Source organism: Candida albicans, chromosome R, assembly GCF_000182965.3.
Source record: "Candida albicans SC5314 chromosome R, complete sequence".
In the NCBI taxonomy this organism is placed as follows: Eukaryota; Fungi; Ascomycota; class Pichiomycetes; order Serinales; family Debaryomycetaceae; genus Candida; species Candida albicans.
Window position 1 is genome coordinate 966,849 of NC_032096.1, and position 14,325 is coordinate 981,173.

The 14,325-nt window shown below is 33.4% G+C and overlaps 8 protein-coding genes across 8 annotated transcripts; 3 read left to right on the forward strand and 5 right to left on the reverse strand. All coding sequences in view use genetic code 12, as the record gives it.

The window, feature by feature from the left end:
- Positions 1 to 33: 33 nt before the first annotated feature.
- Positions 34 to 1,380, reverse strand: CAALFM_CR04350CA (uncharacterized protein; the record flags this gene model as incomplete). The annotated part of the gene is made up of 1 exon (XM_712294.2): positions 34 to 1,380. One exon carries the CDS (start codon positions 1,378 to 1,380, stop codon positions 34 to 36), a length of 1,347 nt encoding a protein of 448 aa, XP_717387.2.
- Positions 1,381 to 1,824: 444 nt separating this feature from the next.
- Positions 1,825 to 2,304, reverse strand: NHP2 (snoRNA-binding protein; the record flags this gene model as incomplete). Its single annotated transcript, XM_712296.1, has 1 exon — positions 1,825 to 2,304. The coding sequence occupies one exon, from the start codon at positions 2,302 to 2,304 to the stop codon at positions 1,825 to 1,827; it is 480 nt and encodes a 159-aa protein (XP_717389.1).
- Positions 2,305 to 2,566: 262 nt separating this feature from the next.
- On the forward strand, positions 2,567 to 3,352 carry CAALFM_CR04370WA (uncharacterized protein; the record flags this gene model as incomplete). The annotated part of the gene is made up of 1 exon (XM_712297.2): positions 2,567 to 3,352. One exon carries the CDS (start codon positions 2,567 to 2,569, stop codon positions 3,350 to 3,352), a length of 786 nt encoding a protein of 261 aa, XP_717390.1.
- Positions 3,353 to 3,464: 112 nt separating this feature from the next.
- On the reverse strand, positions 3,465 to 6,323 carry SEC26 (coatomer subunit beta; the record flags this gene model as incomplete). Its single annotated transcript, XM_712298.1, has 1 exon — positions 3,465 to 6,323. One exon carries the CDS (start codon positions 6,321 to 6,323, stop codon positions 3,465 to 3,467), a length of 2,859 nt encoding a protein of 952 aa, XP_717391.1.
- Positions 6,324 to 6,736: 413 nt separating this feature from the next.
- CAALFM_CR04390CA (uncharacterized protein) lies at positions 6,737 to 9,124 on the reverse strand (the record flags this gene model as incomplete). Its single annotated transcript, XM_712299.2, has 1 exon — positions 6,737 to 9,124. One exon carries the CDS (start codon positions 9,122 to 9,124, stop codon positions 6,737 to 6,739), a length of 2,388 nt encoding a protein of 795 aa, XP_717392.2.
- A 1,171-nt stretch (positions 9,125 to 10,295) lies between these two features.
- CAALFM_CR04400WA (uncharacterized protein) lies at positions 10,296 to 10,520 on the forward strand (the record flags this gene model as incomplete). Its single annotated transcript, XM_019475535.1, has 1 exon — positions 10,296 to 10,520. One exon carries the CDS (start codon positions 10,296 to 10,298, stop codon positions 10,518 to 10,520), a length of 225 nt encoding a protein of 74 aa, XP_019331080.1.
- A 143-nt stretch (positions 10,521 to 10,663) lies between these two features.
- CAALFM_CR04410WA (uncharacterized protein) lies at positions 10,664 to 11,989 on the forward strand (the record flags this gene model as incomplete). The annotated part of the gene is made up of 1 exon (XM_712300.2): positions 10,664 to 11,989. The coding sequence occupies one exon, from the start codon at positions 10,664 to 10,666 to the stop codon at positions 11,987 to 11,989; it is 1,326 nt and encodes a 441-aa protein (XP_717393.2).
- A 407-nt stretch (positions 11,990 to 12,396) lies between these two features.
- RBR2 (putative lipase) lies at positions 12,397 to 12,903 on the reverse strand (the record flags this gene model as incomplete). Its single annotated transcript, XM_712302.2, has 1 exon — positions 12,397 to 12,903. The coding sequence occupies one exon, from the start codon at positions 12,901 to 12,903 to the stop codon at positions 12,397 to 12,399; it is 507 nt and encodes a 168-aa protein (XP_717395.2).
- Between the last annotated feature and the right edge of the window lie 1,422 nt (positions 12,904 to 14,325).

Sequence of the window (14,325 nt, forward strand, 5' to 3'; positions counted from 1 at the left end):
GAATTATTTTTTTTATAAAATACAACATAAAATTTATTGTCCCGAGTCGTTGTTTTTATCATCAATGTGACCAAAAAAGTTTCTTACCTCCTCTTCAGTAACAACCTTACCTTGTTCGGCAAATGGTTTAAAAAAATCTTTCAATTTAGATTTGATCTTATCGTATGCCTGGATACTTTCAATTGCTTTGTCACGAGGTAATGTCTCCAAAGCACGTCCAGTGCCAGCGTTTGACGATGAGTAACAATCTTCTTCCGAATCATCTTCAGGTGGCTTGAATATAGGATCATCTTTGAAAAGAAACGAATTATTAAGCAAGAATTTGTACAATTTCGACTCGTGATCAAGACTCTCGTAGTTATCTATCAATTTAAATCGGAAATCGTTACTCAAAAACAATGAGTATTCTTGATTATGAAATTCTCCCAATTTACCAGAACTTTCTTCTATTTTAATTTTTTTAAAGCATGGTTCAAGTAGTTTTTCCCTCTTAGCATACCAGTCCTCAACCGTGCTAGTGTTTGAAAATCGTGGCAATTTTGACAATATCACTCCAGGAAAATGTTTGTCCAAGTCTTCGAATACATCTTTAAACAGGGTAACACACCGCCAACATATAAACTCATCGAAAGTCTCTAGTTTTGGAAAATACTGAAGTTTCTCAATCAGATCAATATCAGCTGATTCCAGTTGTGCTTTTGAAATGTCTGTCTTGATGTTTGTACCATCTGGCACAGATTCTTCTTGTGAGTTCCCGTGTTTCTGATTTGCTTTCTCATCTGCGAATGTAATACCCATTACGCATCTATCATGATACCAATCTTCGCCACAGGTAAATCCAAAGTAACATTGAATCATATGACCCGTTTCTTCTAAAGGGTTATAAACTTGTTTACAGCCACAAAACCTCCCATGATAATTCTGATTGTAAGTATTAGAACTACTGGGAATGTCTTCAGCGGCTAGTTCCAAATATGTTGAATGTGTGGCAGAAGAATTTGAAAGTTTCCGACCACTTGACTCCTTTTTCCCGTGTCTTCGTAATTTGCAAGCACCGTCCTTTGTGTTCTTCATTCTTGTAGTTCCACAATCACATACAAATGACCTTTTAGTAAACAATTCAACCAACTCATGCTGCAGATGACACTGTATAGAGCACGAGTAACATACTCCTATTGGTTGATTTTCATTCTCAGCTGAACATGTCAAACAAGCAAATAATGGCTGACGTAATTCTCCCATTTCGTAGGTGCATTCATTTGGATCGTAAGGCATTAATTCTCTCGCCTCTTTCTCCAATTCCTCTTGATTTTGAATATAATCAACAGCAGTTAGTGTAGCTGCTTCGTCATTGGAAGATTGAACAATTTTCTCACTCATTGTGTTATATGCGTGTGTACTTTTTAAAATAAAGGAAAGAATTGTTAGTGTATTGTAAGGTGATCAAGTGGATTTGTCGGTTGGCGTTTTTGTTTTGAATTTTGTTGATTACGTAATCACTGAACATGTATGTATTTTTTTTTAGGTTGAGAGTATGGATGACCGATGCTTTGCAAAGACAATTTTACAATATCTAAACCAACAAGGTCGTATTGCATTATTCTATAAGCAATGGAACTCTGTATTGACCAACTCATATTTTACTTAAAAACCTTTTTTTATTGAACTTGGTAAAAATACATATGCATATATAACAATATATCAATCAACCCACCAAAAGCACCTTTTGTAGGTTTTCTTTGAATCAATCCACTTGCTTACAATCTTTCTATATATCTTTACAAAAAATACTTTTAGCCCTTTTCGTGATTATGTGTCGTTTGCTTATTCAGAAGCATTGATTTCTTTAACAATGTCATCAAAACCATCTCTATACTCGTCAGTTTTATCTGCGTTCTTTTTAGACTTACCTCCACCGGGGACAATCATCACACAAGAAGTTGGTCTTTTAGTAGCACCAGCAGAACCCAAATCTTCTTTTGAAGGAATGAAAATGTATGCCACTGAATTGTCCTCACACAAAACTGGGATATGTGATATAACATCTGCTGGAGAAATATCACCAGCAATAATTACTAAACCTTTTTCACCTTTTCTTAATGATTTCACAACTTCTTTAACTCCACGTTTAACATGTTTGGCTTTGGAAGCCTTTTTAACTGTTTTCAAAATTTTCTTGTTCAATTTCTTAGATGCTAATGGTTTAGCGAACGGTAAAACTGCTGACATTCTTTTTTCATAGTTATCTTCGGTTGAAACATCATCACTAGATGATTTGGATTTACTTTCTTTTTTACTACCCATTATGTTCTTGCTGATACTTTGATTTGGTATGGTAAACTTCAGATTTTATTCAAGAAGACTTGGGTCCATTAACGAAAGTGAAAAAAAAAAAATTGCGAAAGCGATGGATTCCACCATAATGGAGAAAAAAAAGAAAGATGGAAAGATTGTCCAGATATACACGCCCTCTACTGAGAAAACTGTTTATGTGTGAAGAAGAAGCTTACTCTGTATTAAAAAATATGAAATGTATTATGCAATATAATCCACAACAAGTTGTACAATGTCATCTCCAACAAATAGATTAAACATAAGGAAACGGAAAAAGGTTTATAGCAATGAATCTAATCTGTCCAGACAGCAACAGCAACAAGAGTTTCTCCCGTTGGAATTGACAAATACTTCATTAGAACAAAAACCTACCCAACCTTTAGAAGATGATAAATTGATAAACTACATAAATAAAATGCATCCCAGGGTAGATGTTTCACAACCAGATAAAGTCACTTATATAACAATTTTGCTAACTTTATCTGAGCCTCAAAGAATCTTAGAGCAGAAACAGAAACTTATTGACAATTTCAAAATTGGAGATATTCTTGTGACAGACCCAGTTCCTGGTTCTATCGACCAATACCTCACAATTTACGGGGAGCCAACATGTATCACCAAATGTTTAATGTATGTCATTTATTATTTAAACGTGATAATGCATATAAATTATGATTTATTCACATTTAAGACGGCAAACTATAAATTTACAATCTTGTTAAATAGCCAGAATTTAAAATTTAAACATAACTTGAAATACCTTGATATAGCTCAATATAGCGAAAGCATTTACTCAGGGTTTATTCAGGGAGATTTGCACTCTATCTTTAATTTTGTTCTACAAACAATCGAGCAGGGAAATAATGTCGATAATGGGGGCATTAACAACTCTCCTATATTTGGATTACATATTGATTCTGCTTTATGCCACCGCACCCTGAAAGACAAGGAACTGATAAATAAAGCAAACAGCAGGCTATTAGAGTATTTATATTCGTCTACAGGTAAATTGCTGTAATTGGTAATACGTTGTTGTCGTTGTTGTTAATGTATATATGTTTGTTTATTGACAAAATGAAACTATGAAAACAGTGTACTCTTTTTTTTTATTCTTGGAAGCATTTCTTTTTTTAAACACGAGCAATAGTTGCCTTCTTACCTTTTCTTGAAATGGAAGCTACTCTATCACCCAATGACAAAGCCAAACCTTGACCTTTTGATCTTATTCTGACATGACCAATTATTGGTCCATCACTCTGTTTCTCTATACATAAATTAGCCAATGCATCTTCACCAAAGCTTGACCTTGAGTACAAGTTTGCTGATAAAAATTGACATTCTTCTCCAATTACCGCACCCGGTGTCAAGCATTGCATATTTGTACCCTTCATTAATTCATCCAAGTACTCTTTCAATGTTTCAATAGGTGATTTAATGGTTATCTTATTTTCCCATTCAAATTCGTTCCACATTTTACGGAATTGACTTTCTGAACAAGTGGCTGGCTTAATGTAATCCATAATGTCAACGTGAACGTCATTCAAAATAACTATACGTGAATCGTCCGAGTGTTGACCGTCATACACTATGTTACCAAAGATGACACCAGTATCAGCCGAAGTAACTTTAATAGTTGTTTGAACTTTGTAGAAACCATGAGGTCCAATATTTGCGGTAGTTGGTTTATCAACCACTTTCAAATCACCCAATGTAGCAAATTCAACTGATAAGTTTCTTAAAGTAGTTGTGGTTTGATTCACTAGCAAGACATCTAACACAACATCGTATTGATGAACTTTGACAAATGCCTCTGCGTAAATAGGATCGGAAAACCCAGTCAATTGTATAATTTTGTTCAATCTCGACGACAAATTTTCTTTCTTTAATTCATTGCTTCCTGACGCAGCAGCAACATCATCCACAGAAGCTTTACTCTTTTTGTTATCTTTATCCAACTGTCTAAAAACAATTGCATCGTCAATTTGTTCAGCGTTATCATGCAAATCCTTAGCCAATGCTTCTGCTTTCTTCAATTCAGCATTATTAATTTGTGCTTTAAATGCATCTTTAGTATCTTCAAGGAAGCTTGTCTTGATTTCCTGAAGGTCTTCTTCATCGTTCAAAATCTTGATGTAAGACAAAATTCTGTCAGCAGAATCCTCATCAATTTTCTTAGAAACCAAGCTAGATTCCCCAACTCTTAAAATCGAAACCATAATCAACAATGCTTCTGCTTTTAATCCGTTCAAAATTTTTTCTTGAGTTTGTTTCAAACTTTGCAATCGGAGAATCAATTTCACCAAAGTTGATGCTAATACAGCACCTAAGTAGAAATCACCAGCAAGAATTTGCTTTCTGATAGGAGTCTTGCTGTCACTTTCCAAAGAGTCAGTTGTTTCGCTTGTCAATGCTGACTCAGTAGCGTAGGTACCATCTGGCAATACAACTGGACCCTTTCTGCGAGGTTTACCATCATACTCGGTTTCTTCCTCTTGTGATTCCTCAGTATCATCACGCTTTTTCAGTTTCAATTCACTAGCAATAATTGGTACTTCACCAATACTTCCTCTAATATATTTCCAAGATTCTTGTATTAATGATTCCTCTAAGGCATACTCACCAATAACCCATAATGCACCACGGAAAACTTTACCACTTTTCACATGTGGCAAAGCCAAAATCAATCTTCTCAAAATAGCGTCCCTTAAATCTGGGAATTTCTCAACAACTTCTTTAACAAATGTGATAACCTCGTAGGCGGCAGTGGTATTCAAATCGGCTATAGAATCCAACAATAAATCAATGACATTGGCAGCAACCTCCACAAATTTAATAGCCAATTGATGGATGGCATTAATTAACAACTGTCTATAATCTGCATTCTTGTCATCATTGGATAAAGCTGTAGACTGCAATTCTTTCTTCAATAACTTAACAACATCTTCAACATTTCTGGTGGTGATAAATTGTAAAGTAACATCAAGAGCTTTCTTTTTAACATCCAAATCTTGGGAAGATAAAACTCGTAAAATTTCTAATGACAAGTCTTGTAACACACCAGGATGTTGCTTGTGTAATTGATTTATTCTCTCTAAAGTGATAATTTTAACGTTATTATCAGACTCTCTAGTAGCCAATTCAACAAACTTGTTTCCTGCCAACAAAATTGATTGTGGGTTTGAAGTCAAAACAGTCAACGTGTTAGCAGCTTCATACATAACAACATTTGAAGAGCTTTCAATAATTTCTGTCATTAATTGGGCATATTGTTGCTTTAAAGCTGGATTTTGAATAGAGTCCTTTTTGATAAACTCAATAAAAGCCAATTGTATCAATGGATCCAAAGTCTCAATAACTGAAATATTATCCTGAATATATTGCAAAGCAGCTTCTCTATTCAAGTCTCCAAGACAAACAAAAGCATTTCTTTTACAAACAGAATCGTTTTCCTCATACAAAAATCTGTAAATTAACTCGTCAGCATCAGGAGCTAAATGATCACTGACTTTATGAATAGACCATAATGCGAAAACAGCATTTTTTCTGACATAGGCATGACGGTGTTCTAAACATTGACGGACATTAGGAACTAAAGTTTCCAATAATTCTGGCTCTTTCAATTTCGTCAAATATCTCAAAGTATTGCCTCGAATATATTCATTTGGATGCTGTAAATCACGTTGGATGGCATTACACACAAGAATCATTTCATGTCTCATTTTACCTGATTCATCCATTTTTGGACAAACCTCCCAATAATGATACAACAACTTTTTCAATTCTTTATTTCTGGAAGGCATGACAAATCTGATTATATGCATCAACAAGTCAGGTAAGGGGTCTCCATTTAATATGGTAATCAAAATCTTCTTCATGGTATCTACTTTCACATCATCTTTACCCTTTTCCAACAAATTTTTAAATTCATTGACAGATACTTTCGTAGCCGTATTAGGCTCATAGATTAATGTATAACCACTGTCACTCATGATCCTATGTTTATTCAATTTGATGTTGGTTCAAGAGGTGAACAATTGATAGTTATGGTGACAACAAGATTTGAGATAGTCTTGAAACTTTGATTTGTTGTTCTCTTTTTTTTTTTGGCGGACAACATTTTTTTTTTGTTCTTTTTCGTTGTTGGTTGTACTTTCACACACATTTCATTTACGTGTATGGTTTTATATTTTTCAAATCGATTTACACACGACTTTTCACTAGATAGTATTCAATGAGCTTTTATTTATATTACCCATCGATAACACTGTCTATAAACTGCTAAAATATAACCTGGTTGGCTATCCGAAATGTACACCCAGAAAAGAGATCACACTAGTTACTAAAAAAAACAAGTCCTTTATTATTAAATATACATATATATCCATTTAAGGCTGTAAATTGTCTATGAACTGTCATCACTATCATAATCAGGATTGGCTAAAACCAACCTTGGTCTATCGTTGTCCTCTTCTTCTTGTTCAATGCTATTAGCGTCCATGTAGGAGACTTTTGGATAACCATTTATTTGATTGCTTTCCTCGTCTGTCACATCACCATCATTGGATGCTTGTCTGTTGACACCGTCAGCAAAAATATCTTCGTCATCATCTTTATAGCTTCGGTGTTGGTAATATCCAAAATTAGTAAAGTTTTTATCTGATAAACTGCCAGATGAATTACTTGACGCGATGGATTCATTTCGTTTAAGTCCATTACCACTACTTTCTCCTCTACCGCTCGCATTGGTATCAGTGGTTGTCGTAACTATACTATTAGTATCACCCGTTACTACTGAAACATCAGTTGTTGTTCTCATTAATGAGTTTTCACTGGAAACAGTTTTGTTTGAATTAGTTTCTGTCACTTTCAAGTTCACTGAGGATTGGGTCAAAGGTGTCTTGGCCAAACTTATGGCAGTTGAATCATCACCTTCATCAATTTCAGCAGCCAATAATCTTGGTTTCAAATGACCATGTTTTAATTCGACACCACTGGTTTTTTTCCGTGAAGCCGCTAACAGATTACCGGCCAATTTCATATATTTACCATTAGAGTTTTCTTTAGTTGCAGACTTGTCAACTGGTAATATACCCACAGGCAACTTCCACTTCATTCGTGTCAGCTCATTATAGGATGTACCTGCCGCTTTTCTAATTGCCAAAACATAATTAGACCTTTCTCCTTCGCCAGGTTTCAAATTCAATGTTTTCTTTAACGCAGCTAAATTCACATTTCTATATGAGTTAGAACTGTATATAGATCCAACTGAGCTTGACATACGATGTTGACTAGGGTTGGATCTATTACTGGCGTATGTCTTTTGTGTGTAAGATTTGGAAAGTGCAATCGGTGCTGACGAATTTTCTGTTAATGTGCGTGATAGTGGTGTTTGTGTCAGTGGTTGCGGGTTTCCTGGCAGTCTTGCTGAATGCATACGAGATGCAGCCGATGGAGTCCTTGAAGTTGTGTAGTTTTGTGAAGTATTTCTTGAAGTTGACGACACTGGGAACTGGGAAATTTCCCCACCATTTCCTTCAGTCGAAGATATTAAGCTTGCAACGGGGCTTGCCGGTGTTGTTGATAAATCAAGGTTTCGTAATTTCCTAGGTGATGTGATAGAAGGTGTCCCAGAAGCAACTGGTGAAGAAAATGGATTGGGAGGGCTAGTTTGTCCCGAAGTTGAAAATTCATGTTTCAAATTAGGACTGTCGTTGCTGCTGATTGGCATAAATTCATTTTGGATAATTTGTGGAGATTCCACGGGTGAAATTATAGGAGTAATCAATGGGGAATCCAAGGGATAAGGGGTCGACAATGATGGTTCGATGAAATCCTCATTTTGCTGATCCTGGTCATTGACAATATCAGCTAATCCCATAACAGGCTTTGATCTACTTAAACTCAAATCATTTATGTAGCTATTGTCAGCAACGTCACTTGAACTACTTGGAAATGGCGACGAGTGTTTACTTGAATTTGTTCTGGTCACCACTGGCATTTCTTTTCCGCTCTCACTACTTGCTTTTAAGAAATTATCAATATCACTTTCCAAATCAGCAATAATATCATTAGTTATACCAGTCCCTGATTTTGGTGAATCAAACGTGCCCCCCTTAGTTTCGTTATCACTTCCATCATTGTTTTCACCATACATTCCAAAGTCAAACGAGTCCAAATCGCTTGGGGGTTTCCGACGTAATCTATTGTTAATGGAAGGATTAGGGCTGGTTGGTTTTGAAGGACCACTTTCTAAAGAGTCGGGAGATTTTAGAAGTGGATTTAAATATTGAGGGGATTGTTGGCAGTATTGGTTTGGGTCTATTGATCCCTCGTTATGACGTTGCACGGGCAGCGTTATGTTATCATTTAAATAAGGATCATTATTAAAATTATTGTTATTATTCATATGATAATTACTATTGCTATTATTGTTATTGTTATTGCTATGAGTATGTGATTCCAATGTATTTATTGAAGGTTTTGACGATACTATTTTTCTGTTTGTGTCAGTTCTTGATGATACGGGTACGCTACTATTGTTATGCAGGGTTGAAGTAACTAATGATGCATTGCTCCTTGAATTGTTTGTGTTCAACAAAGGCTTGCTCAATGGTCTAGGAGACGAGGTCGAACCAGATGGTTTGGAATTTGATGGGGTCGATCTTGGAGCGCCAATTGATTTAGAATGTGAGCCCAGATTTTGAATTGATGACTGGGTAGGTACAGAATTTGACAGATTATAGTTAAATATCGACGAGATTCTTGAACTGAACTTCTTTCTTTCCGACATTTTATAAGGTACTATCAACAGTTATCAAATATATAAAAACTGGAATTCAACAGGCTTGTGAGTTTTCTATTTGTTTGAGATTTTTTTGTTTTCGAATTTTTTTTCTCTCTCTCTCTTGTTGTATTCTTCCTCTTCGTCAGAACTCTGAGTACTATATATATGTATTGCAGTGGTTACAACGAAAACACTTTATAGTACAATCTGTGTCACAAATTAGCGTGCTACCACCAGAGATTTAGCAATTGAATATAGGAGGAAACTTTGAGTTGATGTTTGTATGTATTTTTCAAAGACAATTCAATAATGATATTTTTGAAACAATAAAAAAAAACTGGATTTTGAGTGGAGGAGGAGAGAGAAGAAAAATGAAACTAGAATTTCTTGTTCAATTATAATATTTAAATTAACAATTAAATTTATAGTGGTGGAGAATCTGTTAACCATCAAGAACTACAATAAAAATAGAAATATTATCGACAGACCTTTGGGTGTTGGTGGTTCTTTTAAAATTCTTCACTTTGATTTGCTACTGTTTCTTTGTTTCTTCGTTTTCCTATTTCATTTTCACGTGGTTAATCATTATTGACAGCTTTTAACTTGATTTGCAAGTGCTTAATTGATGTTGGAATTCAATTCTTAGCACTATCACCCTCTTCAAATCCTTCTGGTAGTAGGATAACACGTATACTTAGACAATAAGCTTCTCTAAGTTCTGCTTGCAAAGACAGCTTGTGCAGTTTTATGCGGCAACATTTGCATGTGTCCCTTATATAAATTGGGTTGTAAAAGTCTATAGTAGATCGATTGAGCAGAGAACACGTCTAACAGTAGATGTTTAAAAAACTACTATAGTAATTGATAAATTTAAGGGTTCACGTCATTTCAGCTATAAAGTTTGCAGGATCTCCACCAGATACAAATGTGAATTGATTGAAGCATAAACTCGTTGCTACCAAAGAAGTCAAGTCTAAGTTAGAAAGAGAAACTTTCGCAGTAGGGGCACATATTGTTTAGTACTCTATTTCTCTTTTTTAACTGTTTGAGTTATAATTGATAGAGCGATAGAAAAAAAAAAGAATCAAACTACGATAGAACAGAAATAATCTCAGGATTTTGATTTTAATATTTCAATTCAATTTGAAAACTTAACTACTAATAATGCAACTATACAATGAATGGCATAAAACCTTCTAATACTAACCGCAACCCATATCAAGGAAAACTTGCAAATTTGCGATCCATACGGTTCTATAATTTACATTTAAATGTTAGTGATAATGTGGAAAATAACTCAAACAATGCACAAACCTTTACTGGACCATCAGAACAACAGCAATTACCATCTACAAGAATTTCAAATAGACGTCGAAGTACAATAAATTCGATAGRRGAGTAAATCCATTACAAGAGATTGAAGACTCGATATCATCACAAAAATTGCTACAATTGAACCAATCATCACTACTAACTACATTTATTTCTATCCATTCAAACATTCACAACAAACTTTTATATATCAGTGAGATTATACCCAATGATATGAATCCTCAATTTGAAATCAATTTACCATATGTACCACCAAACATTTATAAATGTGTTATCAAACTTTGGTGTCAAACTAATAGTGATTGGAAATTATTATGTCTTTACAAGTTAAACTTGCGGAAAATGATTTCAGTTGATAATGATTTGGAAATTTTAGATTTATATAAAACCAATACGTTAAGTTTACAACTTAATGACCAATGGTTTACTTTCCAAGATATGTTGAATAAAAGTATAGTTGACAAAAACCCCAATGTTTTACCTCAACCAATACAGTCATACACATTTGATTCGATTCGTTGTTTGAATAATTTATCCAATTCATTACAAGAATTAGCTATATCGAAACATAATTTAATGCAACAAATAAAACTCTACATTGGGAATCTACAAGACTATAAGAACATAAATAATATAAATGTGGTTTTGAATAAACTACAATTTCAAGTTCATAAACTAAAACATGATGTGAATAAATTAACTTTACAAAATGAACAATTGAATAATAAAATTTACAATATCAAACAGAAAATCAATGATTTGCATAATATAATTGAAAGTTTCAATACCAATACCAAAGAGATTATAGAAAACAAATTAGAATTATATGATACCGAAATACAAAATATGCAAGTATTACAATTATCATTACAACAACAATTGAATAAATATTTAAAGACAAATATGAAATCAATTGAGTTTGTATTCCCCATTGACAATATAGATTCGACAAAATTTTCCATTTTAGGATTTCAATTCCCTCAAGATCATCAAGAATTATTAGCAATTTGTTATTATAATAAATCGTCGATTGAATTGAAAAACCTGTATTATCAACCAGAATTTGATAGTGAAACACAATGGCATAATTTTAAAACTCAACAAATAAATGCTGCATTATCAATTATTGTTCAATTGATGGTACTAATTGCCGACATCACTAATACAGATTACAAGTATAAAATGGTTTTACAGGGAAATCAAAGTTATATTGTTGATGAAATATCCAAAGATTATCCAATCACTAAAAAAACTCTTGGTAATGGGAATGGCACGAGCTCATACAGATTCCCCTTGTATTATGATTCTACAACTAATGAAAAAGTAATTATGTCACTGGGGAATCAATCAATGATTATGAATCAAGAATTTGAATATGGATTGAAATTATTAAACAAGAATTTAGTGATCTTGATAGATAAAATTCAAAGTTTGATGATTGGTGATGGTTCAGGAAATTATGATAGTCATGTTCCCATAGAATGTCTAGATAATATTCTATGGAATTTAAAATATCTAGAATTATTCATGACAGTTTGAATTACAATATAAATATGTACTACAGTTACTACTGGTACTACTACTAATAATAATATACGTATAATTAAATCATTATTATCTTTATTTGTTTTTATGTATGTGACCGAGTTTTACATGTATTATATTATACACTTGATATATAATAATAAAAAGGGTAAAAAAAATATAACCAATTTTGAATTAAATTAAAAGAAACATAAGTTTTCTTAATGAATAACTGAACTAAAGAATGAGTAAATGGTATTTTGTTTAAACGAATGCTTGTTTCAAATTTTATGTTGTCATGATGTTATTATGAAGTTGTACACCGCAAAGATTCCAAGTTGTTTGAGTTTCTTGCAGTGTAGCTTATCAATGATAAATGATTTATTTGTTTTTCTTTTTTTTTTTTTTTTTTTTGGGGGGGTTTACATTAAAGCAACTGCCAAAGCACCAACAACAGCACCAACAGGGGCAACAAGTTCACTTACACCACCTTTAGAAGAGGAACCACCTGCAGTGCTTGAAGCAGAAGCACTTGAGCCACTAGATTTTTCAGCACTTGCAGTTGATTTGGCAGAACCAGAGCCAGAGGCAGAACCGGAGGCAGAACCTTTGCCACCAGCATCAGCTTGAATTCTGGAATACCATGGCAAACTAGTAGCATATGCTTCTAAGTTGGAAACATTCAAAGAATCATCATTCAACAAAGTTGTGTATGAATCATCAGTATAAGTCAACACTTTGGTAGCCAACGTAGATAAATCACCTGGAACATCTTTTGCGGTGGCAAAAAATTTAATATAATCGGTCTTATGATCTTGATAATCACCTACCAAAGCAGTCAAGAATTGAACATCGGATGATGCAGCATCTGAAGCAACTAAAGAAGACAATAAAAGGGATAATGATACAGTTGTGAAAGCGAATCTCATTGTGATAGTCTATTTGATATTAAAAGAAAATATGTATTAAGGGGGTGCGGGTATCTAATATGGATAAGTAGATGGGTATAATGATTTATATGATTTGAAAAGAATTAAAAGGAAAAGAGAAGAAAAATTTAGAAGAAAAAAAATTGAACACTTTTCAATGTGTATTTATATATACTAAAATCTTTATTAAATTTGTTGTGTTGTGTTGTGGTTGTACCTAATTAGGTGCAAATAATTGTTGTTGTTGATGATGATGGATATTAGGTAAATCAAAATTTGATTTCCTCACTAGGTTATTATTACTATTATTATTACTTAGTGTTAATTAACAATAATAATATAATACATAAATTAAGTAACAAAATGAATTAAAAAAAAATTCTTTTTTCAGTTGTCCAAGTGGGGAAAGTCAAATCAAAAACTATATACAGGAATTATTTCCTAATTAGGAAAAAACAGATAAAATAATAATCAATAGTTAGAATTTTTGACCGATAATCCGAAAGAAACACATTAACAGTTGTTGGTGGTAGTGTATAGTTTAAAAATAATATAGACATTTATATAATCATTATTCGTTGTCTATACCATATCGTTAATATTACTTTATTATAGTAGTTTATGTTCTAGAAGGTTAGAGCTAAACAGGGAAAGGATGAATAGCTAAAAAAGAAAAGGAAACGACCTTAATTGAAATTTAAAGTGAATCATTTTAAGATGTACATCATTAATATTCCCCACATTTGGATCAGTAATTAATTTATTTACCGTTGGTGTGTCTATCTTTATATTGATTTTCATTTGGTATCCCTTTCGTCGTAATTGATTCGTTTTGTAACGCAAACTTGTAAAGCCACCAACACAAAACTTCTACTAAAGGGCCTACCATTAATGAAATACAGCCATGACTGCAATACACCAAACTCATTTACTCAACACATGAATGATCGTTTTTTCTTGTGAGTAATTCTACGGAACTGTTGGATCAAACTACGACTCACATCCAAAAAAATATCCTCCTTTCAATTAGACTCAATAATTCTAAAATGAATTATGTGCTACGAATTATGTGCTACGGAAATATGTATACACATTTCTATATATCAAAGGTGATTTACGTAAATTCTCTACTTCGCCCCTTTTTTGAAGGTGGTTTTTATATTGTTCAATTTTGCCTATATGGGACTAAAAACTACAAGGCTGTGTTGACACCTCCTATTGTTTTTTTTTGCCTCTCTTGCACCCACAGTCGAATCCAAACTAACCACTTCTGTAACCCAGGACAACGAAAGCTGTATATACTGCAAGGGAATATGATAATTATGGAGTTACGCATTAATTTAAAGGGATGTAGATGCTAGACCAGTACACAAAATAAAAGCACAGGAAAGAAATCTCACCAATACTGACTGCAATTTTTTG